The following is a 25,064-nucleotide window of genomic DNA, read 5'->3' as shown; positions in this document are numbered from 1 at the left end:
ACTTTTCTTTAAATGCGAGCCAGATTTTTTAAGGTTGAGTTGTAACTTCAAAGCAGCATGAGTTAGAAACACTGTTTTCGGAGAGATGCTCATGATGTGCTGCATTGAGTTTCACTGGTTTCCATTATTCAGAGGACTCTGGCACAGCTATTCATGCTTGGGAACCAAATCCTCGTCCTGTCGCAACAAGATCAACCAATCAGAACAACTGCCCAGAAACGACTACAGGCTATGGAGAACATCCAATAATCAAAGAATTTGCATGCAAACCATGATTTGCATGTTGTTTCAAACCGGTTTGACTACTTCAAATGAATATTTAATCCAAAAATGAACGTTTGCTGAAAAGTTCCTCACAACTTTCATGCCATCCAAGATGTAGATGAGTTTGTTTCTTCGTCAGATTTGGAGAAATGTAGCAGTAGCATTGCATCACTTGCTCTGAAGTGAATGGGTGCCGTCAGAATGAGAGTCTGATAAAAACATCACTCCAGTCCATCAGTTACCGTTGTTTCATTTTAAATATGAGTCCATAATCCATAATAACGCTTCCTCCAGTGAAAAAGTCACCTGGTCTGAATCAGGAGAGAAATCTGCACAGACCAAGCACCATTTACAAGACAAAACAGCTCTAAAGAGAGCGTACCTCTCTGTGCGCCCAGAACGTGCTTTTAGCATACCGGTACGTTCATTTGGACATCTGCTTTAATAGATGTTTTAATCCTTTGCCTGCGCTGCCGCTTTTCAGAGCGCCCTTCACATTGCACGCTTCCTAATTCTTCCTAGTTCGGAGTATGGAGCGTGAATCATTTGAACCAGTTCGGGAGTTCGGAACGGGTTCGCGAATCATTTGAGTCAGTTTGGGAGTTCGGAGCGGGATCGCGAATCATTTGAGTCAGTTCGGGAGTTCGTAGCGGGTTCGCGAATCATTGAGTCAATTTGGGGATCGCAAATCATTTGAATCAGTTCGGGAGTTCGGGACGCGTTCACGAATCATTTGAGTCAGTTTGGGGATCGCGAATCATTTGAGTCAGTTCGGGAGTTCGGTTCGCGAATCATTTGAGTCAGTTTGGGGATCGCGAATCATTTGAGTCAGTTTGGTAGTTCAGAGCGGGAGCGCGAATCATTTGAGTCAGTGCGGGAGTTCGGAGCGGGTTCGCGAATCATTGAGTCAATTTGGGGATCGCAAATCATTTGAATCAGTTCGGGAGTTCGGAGCGGCTTCGCGGATCAATTGAATCAATTCGAGAGTTCGTAGCGGGTTCGCGAATCATTTGAGCCAGTTTGGGGATCGCGAATCATTTGAATCAGTTCGGGAGTTCGGAGTAGGATCGCGAATCATTTGAATCAGTTTGAATGCAGTAGCTCTTTCTAAGGGTATTTTTCAAAATCCTTTTGCACATTTTATTAATGTTCAGTAGTTCTTTCTAGCTCAAGCAAATCCACAAACTAATAAAAGGATTTATTATGAAGGTCGCCTGTTGACTTCTATATATAAAACCCCTTCAATTTAATTGTTGTTACCTCAGGGGATGAGTGGAGTCATAAAAACAAAAACAAAAACAAAACAGAGATTATATATATATATATATATATATATATATATATATATATATATATATATATATATATATATTTGGCTATAATAGAGTATCGGCACCTCTTTTGGGCCACTTAAAGCACTGACTGGAGTGCTGTGGATTATTGTGATGTTTTTATCAGACTCTCATTCTGACGGCACCCATTCACCGCAGATTGATGCAATGCTGAATTTCTCCAAATCTGATGAAGAAACAAACTCATCTACATCTTGGATGTGCCTGAGAGTGACCACATTTTAAGCGAATTCTCACTTTTGGGTGAACTATTCCTTTAAATGAATCATTCACCCAAACAGGACAATTCTGTCATTATTCAATTTATGTATGGGTAATGTGTGGGCTGTTTGCAGTATTGTACAGTAGTGAACAATCCTTTAACATACAATGAACTCATTTTTGCAAATTTCCCAACTTGGGGGTGTGGAAACTAATGCCATTGCTCTACAATTTACAGGTGGGGCCCTAGAAACCATGAGATGGCATGAGTTTACAAAAACATCTCAATGACAGGATTGGGCATGGCTTATAAGCAGAAACAACATGTTTAAAGCTCCACATACATCAAAAGAATTACATTTGATAGTCCTGACATCATATTACATCCGTTTATGTCATGGGTTCATCAAGGAGCTAAAAACAGGGGCACGGTGAACATTAACAATAGAGTTTTTGTGACAAAACCTGAAATCTTATCAAAGAACATTGTGAAAAAAGTCAAAATTTCAACTATTTTACTCCAAATCAAAGCTTCTGGCAAGCAATAAATCTTGTCAAGCGTGGTGATGACAGCATCATGTTTGCACAGCCAAATGTGAACTTATAACACCCACAATGATTCAGAGCTGTTTATTTGGTTTCTTTTGATTTATTTTCCTTTATTTAAACAAGTAACTTCAGAATATGATTCTTATTTGCGATGACACCCTGTTTGAGAATGCCATGGGAAAAGCCTTTTTAAATTGAGATACTATTATTCATGAATAGAACACAAATAATAGTGCTTTGGTGGAAAAATAAAGCAATGTTACATGCGAATTATAAACTTTCAATATTAAAAATAAAATGTATGTTCTGTACTTTTTTTTGGTATAATGAACAGCTGTCTGGCTGATCTTCATATTTTTTCAATGTATTTATATTTTCTTACCTTTCTGGGTAAAATAACAGCACTTATTCGCATTTCATCTGACGTAAAAATAATTTTTCAATTAATAATAAGAGTCAGATCACAAAAATCACCTGAAGCATAATAAATACAGTGCAAAAAATTGCTTTTCAAGATTATATTTTTTGTCTGGTTTCAAGCCAAAATATCTACAAATTCTTAAATCAAGAAGGATTTTTTAGATTTTCTCTATTTTCTTATTTTCACAAAAAAAAAAAAAAAAAAAAGTCAAATTTAAGTGAGTTTTTGCTTCAAACAGAAAACAAGATTAATATATATACATATATATATATATATATATATATATATATATATATATATTAATTGTATTGTGAAAATCTTTCATGATTTAAGAATTCTTAGATATTTTGGCTGGAAACAAGAAAAAAAAAGCTAGGCTTCAAAAGCTTTTTTTTTTTTTTTTTTTTTTTTTTTTTTTGCAGTGTACATGAACTGTGCTAATTTCATAACACATAACCACACCCACCTTAGTAAACTACACAAAGTAAGCCAACTAATAGTAGCAAGTTAAATATTGTTTAGAAAAATAATAATTTATGAATAGGCTACTTTCTGTGTGAGTGGTGATGATTATGATTACTATCGTTTTGTTTTCTTTAACAGGGTTTTTAAATGCCACAGTGACGTATGAGTCCTACTGTACTTCCACTAATTAGCCAAACCCACATCAGCTCATTATTAAGATTACAAATGAATTATACATTTCTGCCTTGCATTCAGGAGTGTTTCTCCAGCTAGGAATTTTTATTTCCCAGGGCTGATTTTCATTCAAAATATATATATATATATATATTTTTTTAGAATTGTTATACTTTTTTTTTGTATGAAGGTCATATGAATAAACTGTCCTGATAACCTTTTACCCTGACTTTTATACTTTATTTTATTACTAATTTTAAAAGGGCATTTATCTATAGATTGCATTGTTTTATTTTTGTCCTAAACCTAGTGACCAGTTTACAGGTTTACATCTATAAACTAATGTTTTACAAAAAAAGGGAAACAGTTTGACAGTCAGTTTCACCAACATTTTGTCAATAATGTTTCTGTTTTTGCATATTTAAGTTATATGTGAAGAGATTCACGTGCCCAAGGTAAATATTACTTGTATATATAATATTTAACTGTGCATCATTTCTAATCAAGCTGTGATTTAAATGTCAGATTTTCTATAAAATGTGAAAAAACTAGCTTGTTTTATGTTATCTATGCAAAAAAAGAGCTAGTCAGATAAAATGAACAAAGCATAGGCTGTGAAAGTGAGCTTTAGGCAATATCTGATTGAGAGTACTGAAGGATAAAGCATAATACATCACTCAATTTGGTGGTTTTGTCCGTGTCAGGTGTGTATACATTTATCAATAACAGAAACATGAATTTAATTACAGGGTTTATAGATTCAATCTTACAGGAGGGCTGGATTTGGATTAAAGCCTGGGTGGTTTTTAGGGTGAGGCACCTTTTATAAGAAAGACACTCATTGCAGTCGATCCATTCACCTCAGACACAAGGAAAAACGGCTGATTATTCTAGTTAAAGCTTTTGTTGAACACTGTTCATTAGAGGTACTTTTTTGCAATATGTGATTTAAATAGAACCAGCAGATTTTATATATTTGTGTGCATTGAAGAAGAAGATAATACTGTTATTTAAACTACTGCTATTTCTTGCGCAGCTTGTGAAAATGGAGCGTTTATCTGCAGCAAACACACAGTTCTCTCTAAACCTGTTCAAGAAGATCAGCGGAGGAAACGCATCAGGAAATGTCTTCTACTCTCCGATCAGCATCTCTTCAGCTCTGGCCATGGTGTCGCTCGGAGCGAAAGAAAACACAGCGGCGCAGATGTTTAAGGTGATCTTACACTTATGCATTTTTTATGGCCAGTTGTTTTTCCTTTAATGAACATGACAGAAATTGAATTTCAAAAATTTATTAGTGACAAATTACATGTTTGTTCCAATTCTGCATTCATTCAAATGGAATTCAAATTCAGGAATTTAAAAGGAATTCTGAATTCCATTTGGAATGCTGCCACATTCCTGCTTTGAGATGTGGCTAATGTGGGATTTTTCCTGGGATAATGATGCTTTGTGTTTGTACCGACACTGCTATCGTGGTCTCATGTTGCAGGTTCACTTAAAGGGCAGCTTTGTTTTTGTTTCAGCTCTGACTAAATGCACGATCTGTGTCGTTTCAATTTAATGAATAACAGGATAATACTATCATGTGTGAAGTAAATCAAGAGGGTGTTTGCTGCACTATTTTAAACTATTTAAGCAGTGCATTCACGATAGATGTTGGAGTTATCAGAATAGTGAATATGCCTTTATTAATAACACTACAACTACAACTGCTGTGTAGGTTTTGGGCTTTAACAATCCTGCCAAGCCTGATGCTGCGACTCCTGTTACTCAACAACAAGCCCAGAAGCCCCAGATGCCCTGCGGTGTCAAAGGCCAACATGAACAACAGATGACTCAACAAACCCAGAAGTTGGATATACCTGCCGAGCTTAAGGTTTAGTATGAGTACTTACATGAATCACTATCCTCATGACTTGCAATGACAGCTGTATTTGCCGTAGTGGTGCATGTAGGTAGATTTTGATTAATCTAATTGAACTTTATATCATTGATGCAAATAGAAATCTCCTGCTCAGCAAACATCTGGACAAAAAACTGATGACCAAATTCATTCCGGATTCAACAAGCTCATGAGTGAACTGAAGAAACCAGGAGCGCCGTATGTGTTGAGTCTCGCCAACCGTCTCTACGGAGAACAATCCTACCAGTTTGTTGAGGTAAGACTCGAAGAAAATAAATCAAGGTTCTGGAAACACTACTTTCATTTGCACTTTTCAATTTGATTTGTTCTGTTACAGAAATTCCTCAATGATGCAAAAAGATATTACGAAGCTGGACTGGAGGAGGTGGACTTCATGAAGAAATTTGATGCTGCACGTGTCAACATCAACAAATGGGTGGAGAAAAACACTCAAGGTAAAAACCAGCATTAAAATAATCTCAATTATAAACTTACAATAAAAGTTATTTCATATTTTTGGCAGCACTAGGTTCAGAAGAAATGGCCATGTTTGGCTCCATGGTCTCTTTAGACCTTACATTTTTTCAGAAATTAAAAAATATATCAAAATGTCCAGCCAACCAGGCAAGTTCAAACCAGTGTTCAAAGTGACTAATGCACCATTGCATTTCAGGAAAGATCAAGGACTTGCTCCCACAGGGATCCATCGATGACTTGACGAGACTGGTCTTGGTAAACGCCATCTACTTCAAGGGGAACTGGGAGAAGAAATTCCCAAAGGAAGCCACCAGAGATGGACAGTTTAAGCTTAACAAGGTGAAACTTCATGCTCTTGTTCAAGTAATATATTTGAAATTCAGTATGAGGAGTTCTGACTTGTTTCAATTGATGCTTGGCAGACTCGTACCAAACCAGTGAAGATGATGACACAGAAGGCAGAGTTTCCTCTGGCCTTCATCCCAGAGTTGAACAGTCAGGTTCTGGAGCTGCCGTACGTCGGGAAGAATCTCAGTATGTTGATCATCCTTCCTAGTGAGATTCAAGACGAAACCACTGGCCTTCAGAAGGTGAGACCGCACAGAATCTGCTCCCAAAAGGAACCATCTTGGGTTCCCTAAGGAACCTTTCAATGAAAAGTTCTTCAAAGAACCATTCTTTCTTACTGTGAAGAATGTTTTGATAATCTTAAGAAACTTTTGTGGAATGGAAAGGTTCTTCACTGAACCATCAATGCCAATAAAGAACCTTTATTTTTAAGAGTGCATATGAATTGTTGTTTAATTATATTTTAATGTACATGTGTAGAGTTATTAATATTTACATTAATTTATGTCTTATGCAGCTTGAAAGGGCACTGACCTATGAGAAGCTCATGGAGTGGACCAAACCCAGCAAGATGCATCGACAGGAAGTCCAAGTATCTCTGCCCAGATTCAAGATGGAGGAAACCTATGACATGAAGAGTCTTCTGATCAGCATGGGGATGGAGGATGTTTTTAATGAGCAGAAGGTGAATCTTTCAGGCATGTCGCCCAACAATGACCTGGTGGTGTCGAAGGTGATTCATAAATCCTTCGTTGAAGTAAACGAGGAAGGAACCGAAGCGGCTGCGGCCACCGGAGTCGTCGTCGCCATACGTTCATCTGCATCAATGTTTATTGCAGACCATCCCTTCCTTTTCTTCATCCGACACAATCCCTCCAACAGCATTCTGTTTTACGGACGCTTCTGTTCTCCTTGAAGATATTAATGATGAAGTGATGAATCCAGCTGCATGTGTTCCTCTAATAAATAAAGTCTATTAAATAACTGAGTGAAATTGTCTGTATGTAATTACTGACTCTTGAGTTCTGATACAAAAATAGGTATAGATACATCACGTTTGATTTCAACTCACTTGCATAGTCATATAAAATACAGAATAATTAGACTAGAACATAATATAATTAGTATTTCACAGTGGCACATACTTTCATAATCACATTATGATTAAGAATGACTAATTAAGTAATGAGTATGAGTTATTAACCTTTCTTTAGTTCAGATTTGTTTCTTCTGCTACACATACTTTTATTAGATTTTTCTTTAGGAAAAAACAAAGAGTAAGAGCAATCAGTTCAAGTTTGATGGTGTTCCACGTGGATAAACCTATCTATGAATAATAGAAACATTTTTATTTTATTATTATTATTATTATTAAAGGGGAATTTTAAAACTGAATTTCCAGGAAGGCTGGACTTGGATTAAAGGTTAGTCATTTTAGGGTGAGGCATCATTTATTCGAATGACACCCATAACTGTTGATTCATTCGTCTCAGGTACATCAGGAGACTCGTTTCTTTGGATTATTCTAGGTAATGCCTTTACTAAACTTGTTTAAGGTGATGCTTTTATTGATCTCTGTTTGTTGAAGGTGCATAGAACTAAAGAGATCTGTCCACCTTCAAATAAGCTAATCTTAATTTCTTGCACAGCTTGTGAAAATGGAGCGTTTATCTGCAGCAAACACACAGTTCTCTCTAAACTTGTTCAAGAAGATCAGCGGAGGAAACGCTTCAGGAAATGTCTTCTACTCTCCGATCAGCATCTCTTCAGCTCTGGCCATGGTGTCGCTCGGAGCGAAAGGAAACACAGCGGCGCAGATGTTTAAGGTGATCTTACACCTTCGTGCTATTTATGGACAGTTGTTCAGAATTCAAATATATATATATATATACATAAATCTCTGTGTAGGTCCTGGGCTTTACCAATCCTCCCAAACCTGGTGCTGCGACTCCAGCTCCACATGTTAAAGAGGACCAAATTCATTCCAGCTTCAACAAGCTCATGAGTGAACTGAAGAAACCAGGAGCGCCGTATGTGTTGAGTCTTGCCAACCGTCTCTACGGAGAACAATCCTACCAGTTTGTCGAGGTAAGACTCAAAGAAAATAATTCAAGCTTCTAGAACTGTTCTGAACTCTAATCGGTCCTTCCATGTCAAATCAACCAAATTTCATAACTAAGCTAACATTTTACATTTTGTTAATATTTATTTAATTTTTCTGAAGACAGACAAACATAGATAGTGATGAAAGCCAAAATATGCAACGTCATGGATTAATATTTATTGAGTAATACATTATTTTGTAGAGGGACGTTCAAATTACAATTTTGCAACAGATTTGAAACCAAATTACATGATGATCATTATTTTATTTTTTAATCTACTTGTAAAATCTGCCGGCTTTAGCAATCTTTGTTGCATTATATATCAATAATGATAGCTCAAAAATAGAAAAAGGAACTTTTTTTTTTTTTTTTTTTGAGTGCATGCCTGTAATTTAAGAAGTATTAAATATATTCCTTTTAGATTTTGGTTCTAAACCTATTTTTCTCTTAATTTCCAAAGAGAATATGGCTCTAAATCTTAGGTGTAAATTGTGTATAAAAGTGGATTATTAAATAAATATACTTCCATGGCATTTAATATTTCGGCATTAGTCTTCATTTATGTATTTCTTTCACCAGGAAAAAAATTATTTAAATCAAGAGTTTTAGCTGAGGACTTCTGGTTGAGTTGACATGAAATTACCCTAATTTAGAAATTTGCACCTCAATCAATTTGCTCTGTTACAGAAATTCCTCAATGACGCCAAAAAATACTATGAAGCCGGACTGGAGGAGGTGGAGTTCAAGAAGAAATCAGAGTCTGTGCGAGTCGACATCAACAAATGGGTGGAGAAAAACACTCAAGGTGAAAAGTTACTCTATATATTTTTAATGTTTTTGCAGCACAGTGTTTGGCTTCATATTGTTCTTGAATTGAGCTACATAGTTATAAAAAAAAATTACATTTTAAATAAAAATATCAAAGTTATAACAAATTCTCAAAATGGACAACATACATTTCTGTTTTAGGAAAGATCAAGGACTTGCTCCCACAGGGATCCATCGATGACTTGACGAAACTGGTCTTGGTGAACGCCATCTACTTCAAGGGGAACTGGGAGAAGAAATTCCCAAAGGAAGCCACCAGAGATGGACAGTTTAGGCTGAACAAGGTGAGATTTCATGCTCTTGTTGTTTCCTTCATGATCCAGTATTTATACACAGTATACAGTATTTTGTTTATGCAGCAGCAGTCATGAAATATGAGTTTCAACCTGTTTTCATTCCTGCTTTGGAAGACTCAAACTAAACCAGTGAAGATGATGAATCAGAAGGCGCAGTTTCCTCTGGCTTTAATCCCAGAGTTGAACAGTCAGGTTCTGGAGCTGCCGTATGTCGGGAAGAATCTCAGTATGTTGATCATCCTTCCTGAAGAGATTGAAGATGAAACCACTGGCCTTCAGAAGGTGAGATGGCACTGATTATACTCTTAAAAATAAAGGTCCCAAAATGGGGTTTTCACAGTAATGCCAATAACTTTTTCAGTTAATATATTATTATACTATCAATATTTTCCTAGTGCAAAGAATTGTAAATGTAAAAAAATCCAAAGAACCCTTTTCTACTGTAGAAATGGAAATTCTTTGGAATGGAAAGTTTCCCTGGATATTAATTGTTTTAAATGGAACCATTGATGAACCTATAACGATGGTGTATGGAACGCTGTTTCAAAAATATTCATACAATTTTTATGTCTCATCCAGCTTGAAAGGGCACTGACCTACGAGAAGCTCATGGAGTGGACCAAACCCAACAAGATGCTTCGACAAGAAGTTCAAGTATCTCTGCCCAGATTCAAGATGGAGGAAACCTATGACATGAAGAGTCTTCTGATCAGCATGGGGATGGAGGATGTTTTTAATAGGCAGAAGGTGAATCTTTCAGGCATGTCGCCCAACAATGACCTGGTGGTGTCGAAGGTGATTCATAAATCCTTCGTTGAAGTAAACGAGGAAGGAACTGAAGCGGCCGCAGCCACCGGCGTCGTCATCGCCAATCGTTCATTTGCACCGATGTTTATTGCAGACCATCCATTCCTTTTCTTCATCCGACACAATCCCTCCAACAGCATTCTGTTTTACGGACGCTTCTGTTCTCCTTGAAGATAGTAATGATGGAGTGATGATTCCAGCTGCATGTGATCCTCAAATAAATAAAGTCTATTTAATAATTGAGTGAAATTATCTGTATGTGTTTACTTTGAAAAGCATTGACTCTTGAGTTCTAAAACAAAACAGGTTACAGAACCACAACAACAACAAAAAAAATTAAGGCCACAGACAGAGTCTAGTAAATAACTGATTTAAATGGCCATTCTAATAGCATCATCAGGTCATTGGCATAATTATATACTATACATAAATATTCTATAATATAATTATATCACATATGAACAAGGCATTTCATTAGGCATGTATTCACAAATTATAAGTATTTCACAATGACATTTACTTTGAACCTGTCATGATCCAGTCACTGAACTTCCGTTAATTCACCCCCAGAGGTCATCATCCAGAACACAGACTCTCACACTACAGTTCACCCTGGACTACATTTCCCATGCTCCTTTGCACCAATCTGAAAACTATCACACACAGCTGCCACCAATTACACACACACAGCACAATCATCAGACACGCTTTATAAGCATTGGACTTCCTCTCACATACTGTCAAGGATTGTTCTGCGTATATCGCTCTTCTAGTGGTAACTTCATACAAAAACCTTTCTGTGTTAGTTCTCTTAGTCTTGTCTTTGCTTCTAGTTTTCGTAGTCTATTCTTTTTTCTTGCCTTGCCCTGTTAATCATGTTTTGACCCTTTTGCTCTGGTTACTGGATTACCCCTCTAGCTTAGCCCTCTGGATATTGTTAGCTCCATCGAAGACCCATGCTTGCCCTAGGATTATTCTTGTGTCTTGCCGCCTACATGCCTGTTTGCCAATGTTTGACCCATGCCTGTCATGACCACGTCTCTGTCTAATAAAAGCTTACACATGAATCTTCAAGTCTCACGACTTGTCAGCCCCGTTACATAATGGCAATCAGCTATATTACATTATTGGGTTTTACACACTTGATGAAACAAGGTCCATTTAATTTTTAGTTTTGCTCACCTCTAAAATATTGAATCGGCTAAATTTAGCTCTTTACAACTAAATTATTACTATAAAACAAAGAGTGAAATTAAGAATGAATCATGTAAGTGGATAAATCAGGGAACTCCAGCCCTGCTCCTGGAGAGCTGCTGTCCTGTAGATTTCAGCTCCAAGCCCAATCAAACACACCTGAACCAGATCATCAAAGTGTTTAGGGCTACTTGATAATTACAGACAGGTGCGGGACGTTAGCTCTGCGGGAGCAAGGTTTGAGATCCCTGGGATTAATAAATCCATTAATAATAGAAACAATTCATGTTTTCACAGGAAAGCCAAGACTTGGATTAAAAACTATCTGTTTTGGGGTGAGGCATTATTTATTAGACTGACACTTCTAACTGATAATTAATTCGATTCAGATATGCCGGGAAAGTTCATAATTTCCTCTGATTGTTCAAGGTGATGCTTTTACTGTTCTCTGTTTGTTAAAGGTGCATAGAGCGATCAAGATGTGTCCATCTTCAAATCTGCTGTTATTTAAACTACTACTGCTGTTTCTTGCTCCGCTTGTGAATATGGAGTGTTTATCTGAAGCAAACACACAGTTCTCTCTAAACCTGTTCAAGAACATCAGTGAAGGAAACCCCTCAAAAAATGTATTCTACTCTCCGATCAGCATCTCCTTTGCTCTCGCCATGGTGTCGCTTGGAGCAAAAGGAAACACAGCGACACAGATATTTAAGGTGTTCTCACATTTATGTGTTTAGAATTTATCCTAGCAGTTCTATATTGGCATCTGTGGTTCCATGAAGAACCAATAACATGGAAACCTTCAATTGCACAAAGGGTTCCTTCTAGTGGAAAGAAGGCATTCTTTCACACTAATATAAAAGGTTCAATAGATGAAGTTCTCAAAATAGTTGTGTCACCGTTATCAATTTTATCACAATAATGCTGAACAGGTCTTGGGCTTTACCAATCCTCCCACACACTGTGAGACTCCAGTGACTGATGTTTCAATGGACCAAATTCATTCCGGCTTCAACAAGCTCATGAGTGAACTGAACAAACCAGGAGTCCCTTATGTGTTGAGTCTCGCCAACCGTCTCTATGGAGAACAATCCTACCAGTTTGTTGAGGTAAGATTTAAAGCAAATAATTGCTAACTAATTTAATTTGTGCCTCAATTGATTTGCTTGATTACAGAAATTCCTTAATGATATAAAAAATTACTATGAAGCCAAACTGGAGGAGGTGGATTTCAAGATGAATTCAGAGGCTGCAAGGGTCAACATCAACAAATGGGTGGAGGGAAAAACACAAGGTGAAAAACCAGGATTATATCATTTGAACCCCTAATCTACACTCACATTATGTATTTCAGCACTTTAAGTTCATGTTTTGCTTCTAAATCCATTCTTAAAGTATAAAATCTCCATTTGGATTTCAGGGAAGATCAAGGACTTGCTCCCACAGAGATCCATCGACGCATCGACGAAACTGGTCTTGGTGAACGCCATCTACTTCAAGGGGAACTGGGAGAAGAAATTCCCAAAGGAAGCCACCAGTGATGGACAGTTTAAGCTGAACAAGGTGAGGTTTTTTTAAATGCTTGGTAGTTATTTAAAATGTGAATGAGTTGTGATGTGTGCTTTTCAGGCTCAAACTAAACCAGTGAAGATGATGTATCAGAAGGCAGAGTTTCCTCTGGCCTTCATCCCAGAGTTGAACAGTCAGGTTCTGGAGCTGCCGTATGTCGGGAAGAATCTCAGTATGTTGATCATCCTTCCCAATGAGATTCAAGACCAAACCACTGGCCTTCAGAAGGTGAGAAGGCACATATGTGTTTTCATTTATTTGTAATTGCTGGTTGATGCATGAATATATGGAAAAATATCCAGGACTTTTTTTTTCAAAAGCAATTGAAAATTGTATATTCAACTGAATTTTCCACATGTGGGTGCATTAAGGGTGACAATCCAAATGCAATTGCAAGTCTTGCATTAAAGTTTGCATTTGCATATTCATGTATGTGCACTGGCGACTGTCCACAGTGAGCAATCTTGAGACTTAAGCAATTTATTTATGCCACAGGATGCTTGCTCCATAACTGATTAAAACCTTAATATATGAAATAATATAAGGTGTAAATGTAGATTGGCACTTTTTTTTTTCCAATACAAACAAGCACCCTAGTATAATCCCGCTTCTCACATCCATTGATTGCTTTCTGTGTTGACAACGGAAATGCAAAAGGAATTGCAATTCCATTTGAGTTTTGGCTGGTTACATGCACGGCGCAGAGAGAGTGTAAACGCAAATATGGTAATTAATATTATTTAAATGACACCGGCTCATAACTCGTAAGACATCGCTTTTTCATTTGAAATGTGGCAGTGACCGTGCATTCGCGAAAGAGCAAATGCAAGATTTGCAACTGCATTTGGATTGTCACCCTTTATGCACCCACATGTGGAAAATGCAACTAAATACAATTTGCAATTGCTTTTGGGGGAGAAAAAAAAAGTCCTTAATATTCTTCCAAGTATAGTTCAGTCATGTAAATCTAGATGTCACTGGCTGACGGGGTGTTAACGTAACTGATATTCAGGGAGTTAAATGACTTGGCACAAGCTGATTGGTTCATGCCGCATATGCAGCCAATGAGCTTACTACCTTGTATTTAAATGGCTGGATAGCATTCACTTGAAGTTCCTGCAGCACGCTTTGAGTTCTCTGAAAACCTTCCCCAGCTCCACCTGTATATATCTGCTACAGGGGTTATTATGTGCTATTTTGTGCAGCAGCAGTATGTCTTAAATACTCATGGCACCATATGCATTTGTAGTAGCGAGCTCCCTTACCTGCCTGCAGCGGTGTAGCAGATCTCCATCACCATGCTAAAATGTTCTTAGAGTTGTCATAATTGAAATCTACATGTTTTTGATTGTCTATCCATATACAAGAAGTGTCAAGTCAGTGATGCTGTACAAACATACAAATAGAAGCACATTAACAAGACTCTCTTATGCAGCTTGAAAAGGCGCTGACCTATGAGAAAATCATGGAGTGGACCAAACCCAGCAAGATGCGTCGACAGGAAGTTAGAGTATCTCTGCCCAGATTCAAGATGGAGGAAACCTATGACATGAAGAGTCTTCTGATCAGCATGGGGATGGAGGATGTTTTTAATGAGCAGAAGGTGAATCTTTCAGGCATGTCGCCCAACAATGACCTGGTGGTGTCGAAGGTGGTTCATAAATCCTTCGTTGAAGTAAACGAGGAAGGAACCGAAGCGTCTGCAGCCACCGGCGTCATCATCATTGAAAAACTATCAATGCCATTAGACCCAAAAACCTTTACTGCAGACCATCCCTTTCTTTTCTTCATCCGACACAATCCCTCCAACAGTATTATATTTTATGGGCGTTTCTGTTCTCCTTGAAGATGGTGATAATAAAAAGTGTCTGTTTCTCTGACAATGGCTCTAGCAAATAAGTTTTATTTTTTTTTCTCTCTCGCTCTATGCATTAACTTGATTTTAGAGGTGTGAGACAAAACCGACTGCAGAATTAAAAAGTAGTTATGATAGTTGACCAGTGCATCTCCAAAACATATACACTGAACAAAATTATAAACCTAGTGCTTTTGTTTTTTCCCCCCATTTTTCACGAGCTGAACCCAAAGAGCCAAGACTTTCTATGTACCCAAAACGCCTATTTCTCTAAAATACTATTCACAAGTCTGTCTTGCCGAGATAACCTATCAATGTCACAGGTGTGCCATATCAAGATGCTGATTAGATGGCATGATTAGTGCACAGGTGTGCCTTTATCAGCCTGGCCATAATAAAAGGCCACGCTAAAATGTGCAGTTTTATCACACAGCACGATGCCACAGATATCACAAATTTTGAGGGAGTGTGCAGTTGTCATGCTGGCTGCAGGAATGTCCATCAGAGCAGTTGCCTGTGAACTGAATGTTCATTTCTTTACCATAAGCCATCTCTAAAGGCATTTCAGAGAATTTGGCAGTACATCCAACCGGCCTAACAATCACAGACCATGTGCAATCACACAACAGTTGTTAACAAATCTTGGTAAGAATCTTTCATCAATCATGGTGAGTAATGGCTTCCCTGCTATTGTTATTTGCACTGCTTGTCACAGGTACAGTTTATCTATCTCTGTCATTGACAAGGGATTCACATGTGATTAAATGCAGGGAAATTGTTGGGTTGACAGAAAATATTTCACAATTAGAGACACACAGCCAAACTTTAATTGAGGATGGTAGAAATGTGAGGGCTACGGCTTTGGATGCGTCTAGATCAGGGAGTCCTGCACATTGTTCGGTTCTGGTAACAGAGACCCTGCAGCAGGGCAACTGGGTGACTGTGAGGCAGCATAGTTGTGGGTAAAAACACCACTTTTCTCCACACTCCGCGATCACTAAAAATAACATTTAAAGAGGTGTGTGAACTTGCAAGCACGATGTCAGACACTGTAATATGCTCTGGTCCCCTCCCTGCTTACCGTGGTGACGAGATGCATAGCAGATTGTCATCACTCAATGGCTGGATGTCTAAATGGTGCCTGCAGAATAACATAGGTTTCATTGACAATTGGACAAGCTTTTGGGGGAGACCTGACCTGTTGAAAAGAGATGGTCTTCATCCCTCCTGTGGCGGTGCCGCTCTTCTCTCTAGAAATATGGCACAAAGTCTTAGAGTTTATACTTGACTAACTGGGGCCCAGGTCAGGAAGCAGACAGACGCTAAACCGACCGTCTGCTAGCTGCCTCGTGTCACAGAGGTCAGTTAATTCTCAGCACATAGACACTCTTTCACCTAGATATCACGCTAGAGAGATTGTGTCTGTTCCCCAATCTAAAAAATACAAAAAAAAATGTCCAAACCAATGTAAGAATAACAATTTAATTGAGGTTCAACAAATAAAAACGATGCAATACGGATAAACAAATGATAACGCTTGTCTTATTAAACACCAGGTCCCTTTTTACGAAAGCACTTTTTGTAAATAATATGATCAATGGGTCTCATTCATGAAACTCGAGCAGAACTAATTTTTGTGTAAATCGCGTGTAAAGTGGTTCTGGCGTAAATTTTCGGATTCATTAAAACGTTCGTATTTTCCAAATGTTAGTTGCTACGAAATAAATCTATACCTGCTCCCAGCCACGCGTAAATAGTGCGTTTAACATCTGAATGTTTTGCTCATTAACACGGCTGCATTTTAATTCATAATCAGGTACATATTTACACAGCATTTTGAAAAAAATATTATTTATAGTAATTAATACGTTTTTTTTTCTTTTCACTTCTGGGACTGTTCCATTAACAGATGCAACTCTATTAACAGCATCTGTGATATGCATCCAATCTTCCTTTTTTTTAGGACCTGATACGCCACTATATACGCTTGAAAATAAAACGTGGCGTTTTGAATGAACTTCTGATAAAAAAACTAAATTTCCGCAGCTGAGAACTTTTAATTTTTCATTCGCTTTTGAGAAGACATGTTGAAATCCTTCATTTGGTGTCATAATATGAATCTCATATATAGTTGTCAGTCGGATTTAATGGGCGGGATTTATGGTAATTGAGAATGAGGGTGCACGCTCGTCCCATTTACGTCTGATTGGAATTCATTAACACACACACACACACACACACACACACACTTCACCATCACATCTGACGTTTACGAAGTTTTTGTGAATCATGAGAAGAGTTTTCGGGAAGTTCTCTTTACGCATAAAGAGAACTCACATATTTACTCGTATATTTACGAATGTTTAATGAGTGAGACCCATTGATCATTAATCTAGATGTGCTCTGTTTGACAGAAACTTGGCTAAAACCTGATGATTAAATTTATTTCAAACAAGTCTACCCCCAAGATTACAGTTATAAACATTAGCCACGTCCAAAAGGTAAAGGGGGAGATGTTGCTTCAATTTATAACTTATGTTTTCAGGATTTATCAGAGGGCAGGCTTCAAATATAACTCGTTTGAAGCAATGCTGCTTCATATACCATTATCCAGAGAAACAAATGTTAATGATAAATCCCCTGTTATGTTTGTACTGGCTACTGTATACAGGTCACCAGGGCACCATACAGAATTTATTAAAGAGTTTGGTGATTTTACATCAGAGTTAGTGCTGGCTGCAGATAAAGTTTTAATAGTTGGTGATTTTAATATCCATGTTGATAATGAAAAAGATGCATTGGAATCAGCATTTATAGACATTCTGAACTCTATTGGGGATAAAAAAAAATATATCAGGATTACACCTCTTGCTTTGTCCTCTGGATATTGTTAGCTCCATCGAAGACCCATTCTTGCTTTAGGATTATTCTTGTGTCTTGCCCCCTATATACCTGTTTGCCAGAGTTTGCCCGTCATGACCATGTCTCTGTATAATAAAAACTTGCACATGAGGGGTTTTAAAAGGGTTTTACACACTTTATGAACCAAGGTCCATTACATTTTTTTGTTTTGCTCTCCTCTTAAATATTTAATCAGCTAAATTTTGCTCTTAACAAATAAATTACAACAAGATTCTTAATAACAATAATGCACTAGCTGAATTTGTTGTTTAAATGTGGGTAAAACTTTTCAAATATTCATGAAAGAAAATGCTTTTAACCATACATATATTGAATGTATTGTCATTAATGGCATTAGAGCCCTCTTCTGGTGAACAAACTCATACTTGTCTACAGAAACTTGTGTTGCAGGTCTATTGTGGTAGGTGAATGAAAAAAGCAAATAAGGTCTCTAGGAAATACTTTAATGGCCACTGTGGTAGTATCATAAGTTTTGATCTCAATTTACTTGCATAATTTTGTACAGTGCATAATTGTTAGGCTATATTTATACTACATATCACATATGAAAAAGTTGTTTCATGAGGCACGTATCCACAACACGTCACCTGTTTTACACAACCGAACCTCTGACATACCCACATACTAAAAACTAAGATCATGATCACTAAATGAAGTGTAAATAAGTGTAACGGTAAGCGTCATTTAAAAAAGCAGTTGTTCTTGGGGAGTGTGGCAAGGACAGTTATTATATTTCATTTTGTTTTTTAAAGGTATTCTAAAAAGTTTGACATTGACACTTCCAGTTCCAACTCTAATCAGCTAATCCGTTATCCGTTTATACATTATAATTAATGCAATTATGATTCGTCTTTCTTTGATTCAGGTTTTGTTTCTTGCACCTTCTCACTCTTTATTTGATTTCAAGTTACTATAAAACAAAGAGTGAAATTAAGAATGAATCATGTAACTGGATAAATCAGGGAACTCCAGCCCTGCTCCTGGAGAGCTGCTGTCCTGTAGATTTCAGCTCCAAGCCCAATCAAACACACCTGAACCAGATCATCAAAGTGTTTAGGGCTACTTGATAATTACAGACAGGTGCGGGACGTTAGCTCTGCGGGAGCAAGGTTTGAGATCCCTGGGATAAAAAAAAAAAATCCATTCATTATAGAAACAATTTATGTTTTTACAGGAAAGCCAGGACTCTGATTAAAACTAGCTGTTTTGGGGTAAGGCATAATTTATTAGACTAACACTTATAACTGATAATTCTTTAGATTGAGACACGCCTGGAAAGTTCATAATTTCCTCTGATTGTTCAAGGTGATGCTTTTACTGATCTCTGTTTGTTAAAGGTGCATAGAGCGATCAAGATGTGTCCATCTTCAAATCTGCTGTTATTTAAACTACTACTGCTGTTTCTTGCTCCGCTTGTGAATATGGAGTGTTTATCTGAAGCAAACACACAGTTCTCTCTAAACCTGTTCAAGAACATCAATGAAGGGAACCCCTCAAAAAATGTGTTCTACTCTCCGATCAGCATCTCCTTTGCTCTCGCCATGTTGTCGCTCGGAGCAAAAGGAAACACAGCGGCACAGATATTTAAGGTGATCTAACATCGTTGTTCTGTGATGGCATCTGTGGTTCCATGAAATAAACATTGAAACATTCCATTGCACAAACGGTTCCTTCTAGTGGAAAGAAGGCATTCTTTCACACTAATATAAAAGGTTCAATAGATGAAGTTCTCAAAATAGTTGGGTCACCTTTATCAATTTTACCACAATAATGCTGAACAGGTTTTGGGTTTTACCAATCCTCCCACACACTGTGAGACTCCAGTGACTGATGTTTCAATGGACCAAATTCATTCCGGCTTCAACAAGCTCATGAGTGAACTGAACAAACCAGGAGCCCCTTATGTGTTGAGTCTCGCCAACCGTCTCTACGGAGAACAATCCTACCAGTTTGTTGAGGTAAGATTTAAAGCTAATATTTGCTAACACCAATTTAATTTTTTGCCTCAATGGATTTGCTTGATTACAGAAATTCCTTTATGATACAAAAAAATACTATGAAGCTAAACTGGAGGAGGTGGATTTCAAGATGAAATCAGAGGCTGCAAGGGTCAACATCAACAAATGGGTGGAGGAAAAAACCCAAGGTGAAAAACCAGGAACACCTAATCTTCACTCGCACAATTTATGTATTTCGGGACTTTAAGTTCATGTTTGGCTTCATGTCTCTTGCTTCTGATTAAATTTTTCAAGTATTAAATGTCCCTTTTGGATTTCAGGGAAAATCAAGGACTTACTCCAAAAGGGAGACATTGATGGATTGACGAAACTGGTCTTGGTGAACGCCATCTACTTCAAGGGGAACTGGGAGAAACAATTTCCAAAGGCAGACACCAGAGATGGACAGTTTAAGCTGAACAAGGTGAGAATTAATGAGCTGTTTTATATTAAACTTAGCAGTGATGAAATGTGAGGAGTTGTGACATGCTTTGCAGGCTCAAACTAAACCAGTGAAGATGATGAATCAGGAATCAAAGTTTCCTCTGGCCTTCATCCCAGAGTTGAACAGTCAGGTTCTGGAGCTGCCGTATGTCGGGAAGAATCTCAGTATGTTGATCATCCTTCCGAACGAGATTAAAGACCAAACCACTGGCCTTCAGAAGGTGAGAAGACAATGATATGGAGTGTTTTTTCATTATTTGGAATTGCTGGTTGCAGCATAAAAAAAAAAAAAAATATATATATATATATATTAGTTCCGTCATAAAAATATGGAAATGACATGGCATGGACCCACACCTGCAACACAAGAAACCAAAGAAACGGCAGACCAGCAGTATCCATGCATAGACATTTTTAGACTTCTGTTGCTAGTATAGTGTTTTTTTTCGACCTAGTTTTAAGTAATTTCACACCTATGGACCAGTGAGGTGGGGGATAAATTTACTGATGGGGGAACTTATGAGGAAGTCTTCGCCACAGGGTTGGCCCTCGGGGCTTGTTGCACTTCGGTTCTTCCCTGGGCTCCTCACTGGTCTGTGTGTGTCCTAATCTGTCCCTGTAGTTGGTGTGCGAAATTATTATCAGAAAGGGTTTTATTGCAGAGAATGCTTGCGCATAAACAGAATTTGTTTTAGTGACATTCTTCCAGTACACAGACAACAGCACAGAGAAAAAAAAAAAGTGTATATATATATATATATATGTATATGTGTGTATAAACCATTGTGCTATAAATTATAATGGAATAGGATTGATTAAGATACAGGGATTTACTAGGATGGATAGGTAACAAATAAATAACGATATTGCACATTTTGATTTCATTATTGGGGAACATTTAACGGTTCATGAGGTACATTGCCTGACTGGTCTGGTATTTGTGGCTCTGAAGCGCCGGCCAGATGGCAAAAGTTCAAAGATGGGGTAACTTTGATGTGAGGGATCCAGAGTGATTTTTATTTTTTTTTTTCTTATTTTTTTTGTGAGCCCTTTTCCTCACTCTGGATGTATACAGTTCTTGTATACATCTATCACCATTCTAAAATGTTATTCAAGTTTTGGTAGACACTTTTTTTTTTTTTTTTTTTTTTTTTTTTTTTTTTTTTTTTTTTTTTTTTATATATATATATTCTTGTATAAAATGGTCTATACAAACACAAAATAAGTGTCAAATCAATGGTGCTGTACAAACCTACAAATAAAAGCACATTAACATGACTCTCTTATGCAGCTTGAAAAGGCACTGACCTACGAGAAGCTCATGGAGTGGACCGGACCCAGCAAGATGCTTCTAGAGCAAGTTCAAGTTTCTCTGCCCAGATTCAAGATGGAGGAAAGCTATGACATGAAGAGTCTTCTGATCAGCATGGGGATGGAGGATGTTTTTAATGAGCAGAAGGTGAATCTTTCAGGCATGTCGCCCAACAAGGACCTGGTGTTGTCGAAGGTGATTCATAAATCCTTTGTTGAAGTAAATGAAGAAGGAACCGAAGCATCTGCAGCCACCGGCGTCGGCGGCAAGGTTATAAGGCCCTCAATGCCATTAGTCCCAAAAACCTTTATTGCAGACCATCCCTTTCTTTTCTTTATACGTCACAATCCTTCCAACAGCATTCTGTTTTATGGACGCTTCTGTTCTCCTTGAAGAAAGTAATGATAGAGTTATATAAAGTGTCTGTGTTTCTCTGACAAAGGCTCTAGCAAATAATTGACTGTTGAGTTTTTTTTAAATGCATTAACTTTTACAGCAATGATTTGAGAGGTCTGACACACAACAGTCTACAGAATTGAAAAAAAATAAGGGATAACTGATTGCCATTATTGTGTCTAAAGCGAAAAAAAACTGTCTGGTTGTGATTTGATGGCCAGCTGAGCAATGCATCTCCAAAATATATACACACTGAACAAAACTATAAATGCAAGACTTGTTTTTGCCCTCATTTTTCATGAGCTGAATTCAAAGATCTAAGACCTTTTGTATATATACACACAAGTCCTATTTCTCTCAAATGTTGTTCACAAATCTGTCTAAATCTGTGTTAGTGAGCACTTCTCCTTTGCAGAGATAATCCATCCACGTCACAGGTGTGGTATATCAAGATGTTGATTGGGCAGCATGATTAGTGCAAAGGTGTGCCTTAGGCTGGCCATAATAAAAGACAACTCTAAAATGTGCAGTTTTATCACAAAGCAAAATGCCACAGATGTTGCAAGTTTTGAGGGAGTGTGCAGTTGTCATGCTGACTGCAGGAATGTTGAATATTAAGTTCATCATTGTAACGGACTTGAGTGGGCAAAAGCTCACATTTGATGGCATCTGGCACTTTGGAGAGGTGTTCTCTTCACGGACGAATCCAGGATTTCTCTGTACAGGGTAGGTGGCAGACAACATGTATGGGTGAGCGGTTTGCTGATGTCAACATTGTGGATTGAGTGGCCCATGTTGGCGGTGGGGTTATGGTATGGACAGGCGTATGTTATGGACTTTGAAAACAGGTGCATTTTATTGATGGCATTTTGAATGCACACAGATACCGTGACGAGAACCTGAGGCCCATTGTTGTGCCATTCATCCACGATCACCTCATATTGCAGCATGATAATGCATGGCCTCATGTTGCAAGGATCTGTACACAATTCCTGGAAGCTGAAAACATCCCAGTTCTTGCATGGCCAGCATACTCACTGGACGTGTCACCCATTGAGCATATTTGGGATGCTCTGGATCGGCGTCTATGACCGCGTGTTCCAGTACCTGCCAATATCCAGCAACTTCACACACCCATTGAAGATGAGTGGACCAACATCCCACAGGCCACAATCAACAACCTGATCAACTCTATGTCAGGTCAAGTCACCTTTATTTATGTAGTCAACGATATCAAATATTTTGTTTGTCCATCAAATGTATTCAAATGGTTTAATAAAATATTTGGACTTCCTATTTACAGGCTATTTTTAATTTTGTAATAATTATTTAATATTACTTTTAATGTTTGGCTAAAACTGCCTGTCCTCTGGTTTAGCTGTAAATGTATAAAGCAAATTGCTTTGTCACTCTGGGGGCCTTTTATCCCCCCCTTTGGCACAAGTAAAAAATATAATGGCATGAAAACTCTGGACATTTTTCTTAATTGGTTTATAAATTATGTCATTGTCTCTAAAACTATGATAATTATTATGGACCAATGTATCTTTTGTTTCACAGAAAAAAAAAGCACAGTCTTTAAGGGAGTATTTTCCCTCTCTGTGATCTACTGGACATAATAATAATAATTTTTAGCGTTCAGTGGATGATTTGACGCACCCTGGACACGAGCACAACTACGCACTGGAGAACTGTTATTCCCTCTAACATCCCCTAACCAGCCCCTTGTCAATTGCAAAATTGACATTTTATGACATTCAGAAATAGAGTAGAATACAGATAAGGAAAATAACATGCAACCCCCCACCATTTTTTATAATAAAAAATACAGGAAGTTATTTTGAATGTTTGTAACTAAAACATTTAAGGAGCACCATTTACTTTTGACTTTCATGTTTGGCTACAAACATTTTTTTTTAAATATCTTCCACTTGAAGGATAATTTTTCATTTATTACTAGCTGTCCTTTTAACAAAACACACAACTTTAATAGTGTATGTACATAAGTTTGTTCAGTTTTTATAAAAGTATATTATGTATTGTGTTATTATAATTAAGGATGTTGTAAAAGAAATTGAAGAGGGCTTTCTGATTGAAACTGAGGAGCAGCAATGTGATGTGCTTCCCAAAGAATAACCAACATTGCTCTCATTTGCACATCTTGTCCTCACTGACATCTCCCATGTCCCCAAAGCATTCGGACTCTTAATCGATCTGTATGTAGTGAACATCCACTACTTCAAGAGCATGAAATACACCATTGATGCTCTGCAAAAACTTGTGAAGAACAGCAGCTCCCACCAATGTTCATGATGTGTTCATGGGCTCCACAGCAAGCTCTTCCATAAAAAGTAGGGTTTTTTTATGTTGATGTTTTTGGTTCTTTTGAGCCTTTCACTACATTTTAGAACAATATCAATTACAATATTTTGGTTTCTCATTTTGACCAATAACTTGAACTGTGGGGTGGGGGGGGGGGGTGCATGTGAAGTTGTGCAGTGTTTAACCTTCCGATTTTTCATATTGAGGTATGAAATATAAAATAATCCCGGTGGTTTGATTTTAAGGACTGAAATGCAATTGTTGCAAATGTTTCTCAATCCCATGCCAAGTTTAATTATACATCACACTTACAAGTGTCGGTTCAGCTCTTTAGACGTGTGTATGTGTTTGTATTTTGCCTTTATTTCAAGTGTCAGTTGATGTGTTGATGGCAAATTGCTTGTTCAATTTAAATGTATGTAATTGTTGTCTCTATCATTTAATAAATTAAATTTTAAAAAGTGTCTTATTTTTATTTTTACATTTAAGGTAGTGGGGGTAACATTTGCTTAAGTTTTTTGATCCAAGTATAAAAAATAAAAAAAAAATCCCAGTTGACACACAACATGATTTAAGTTGATTGATTCTTTTGATTGTCAAGATAATAGTTGGTAAAAAATGCTTTAATCCATACATTGAATGTATTGTCATTAAGGGCATTAGAACCCTCTTCCGGTTAACAGAAACTTGTGTTGCAAGTCTATTGTGGTAGGTGAATGAAAAACAAAAAAATAAATAAGGTCTCGAGGAAATAATTACTTTAATGGCCACTGAAGTAGCATCATAAGTTTTTCTCTCAATTAATTGTTAGGCTATATTTATACTACATATCACATATGAAAAAGTTGTTTCATGAGGCA

General features: G+C 37.4%; 2 protein-coding genes across 3 annotated transcripts; both read left to right on the top strand.

Annotated features, from left to right (window-relative positions):
- The first annotated feature begins 4,292 nt into the window (after window positions 1–4,292).
- LOC113059454 (leukocyte elastase inhibitor-like) lies at window positions 4,293–14,836 on the top strand. Of its 2 annotated transcripts, XM_026227983.1 has the most exons (8): window positions 4,293–4,352; window positions 4,463–4,639; window positions 5,150–5,305; window positions 5,433–5,588; window positions 5,670–5,787; window positions 6,006–6,148; window positions 6,232–6,399; window positions 9,966–10,364. In XM_026227983.1, the coding sequence occupies exons 2-8, from the start codon at window positions 4,472–4,474 to the stop codon at window positions 10,362–10,364; spliced, it is 1,308 nt and encodes a 435-aa protein (XP_026083768.1). In that variant the 5' UTR covers window positions 4,293–4,352; window positions 4,463–4,471. The 2 variants fall into 2 exon arrangements, with proteins under 2 accessions (XP_026083768.1, XP_026083769.1); XM_026227984.1 differs by lacking the exons at window positions 4,293–4,352; window positions 4,463–4,639; window positions 5,150–5,305; ... (3 more) ...; window positions 6,232–6,399; window positions 9,966–10,364 and adding exons at window positions 11,610–11,722; window positions 11,849–12,100; window positions 12,320–12,496; ... (2 more) ...; window positions 13,017–13,184; window positions 14,392–14,836.
- Window positions 14,837–18,844: 4,008 nt separating this feature from the next.
- LOC113059457 (leukocyte elastase inhibitor-like) lies at window positions 18,845–21,923 on the top strand. Its single transcript, XM_026227989.1, has 7 exons — window positions 18,845–18,944; window positions 19,071–19,322; window positions 19,515–19,691; window positions 19,762–19,879; window positions 20,012–20,154; window positions 20,228–20,395; window positions 21,466–21,923. Exons 2-7 carry the CDS (start codon window positions 19,089–19,091, stop codon window positions 21,877–21,879), a joined length of 1,254 nt encoding a protein of 417 aa, XP_026083774.1. The 5' UTR covers window positions 18,845–18,944; window positions 19,071–19,088; the 3' UTR covers window positions 21,880–21,923.
- The last annotated feature ends 3,141 nt before the right edge of the window (window positions 21,924–25,064 follow it).

The sequence above is a fragment of the Carassius auratus genome, chromosome 41 (assembly GCF_003368295.1).
Source record: "Carassius auratus strain Wakin chromosome 41, ASM336829v1, whole genome shotgun sequence".
NCBI classification, from domain to species: domain Eukaryota; kingdom Metazoa; phylum Chordata; class Actinopteri; order Cypriniformes; family Cyprinidae; genus Carassius; species Carassius auratus.
Note: the sequence above shows the minus strand (reverse complement) of the source record. Positions and strands in the feature narration are given on the sequence as shown.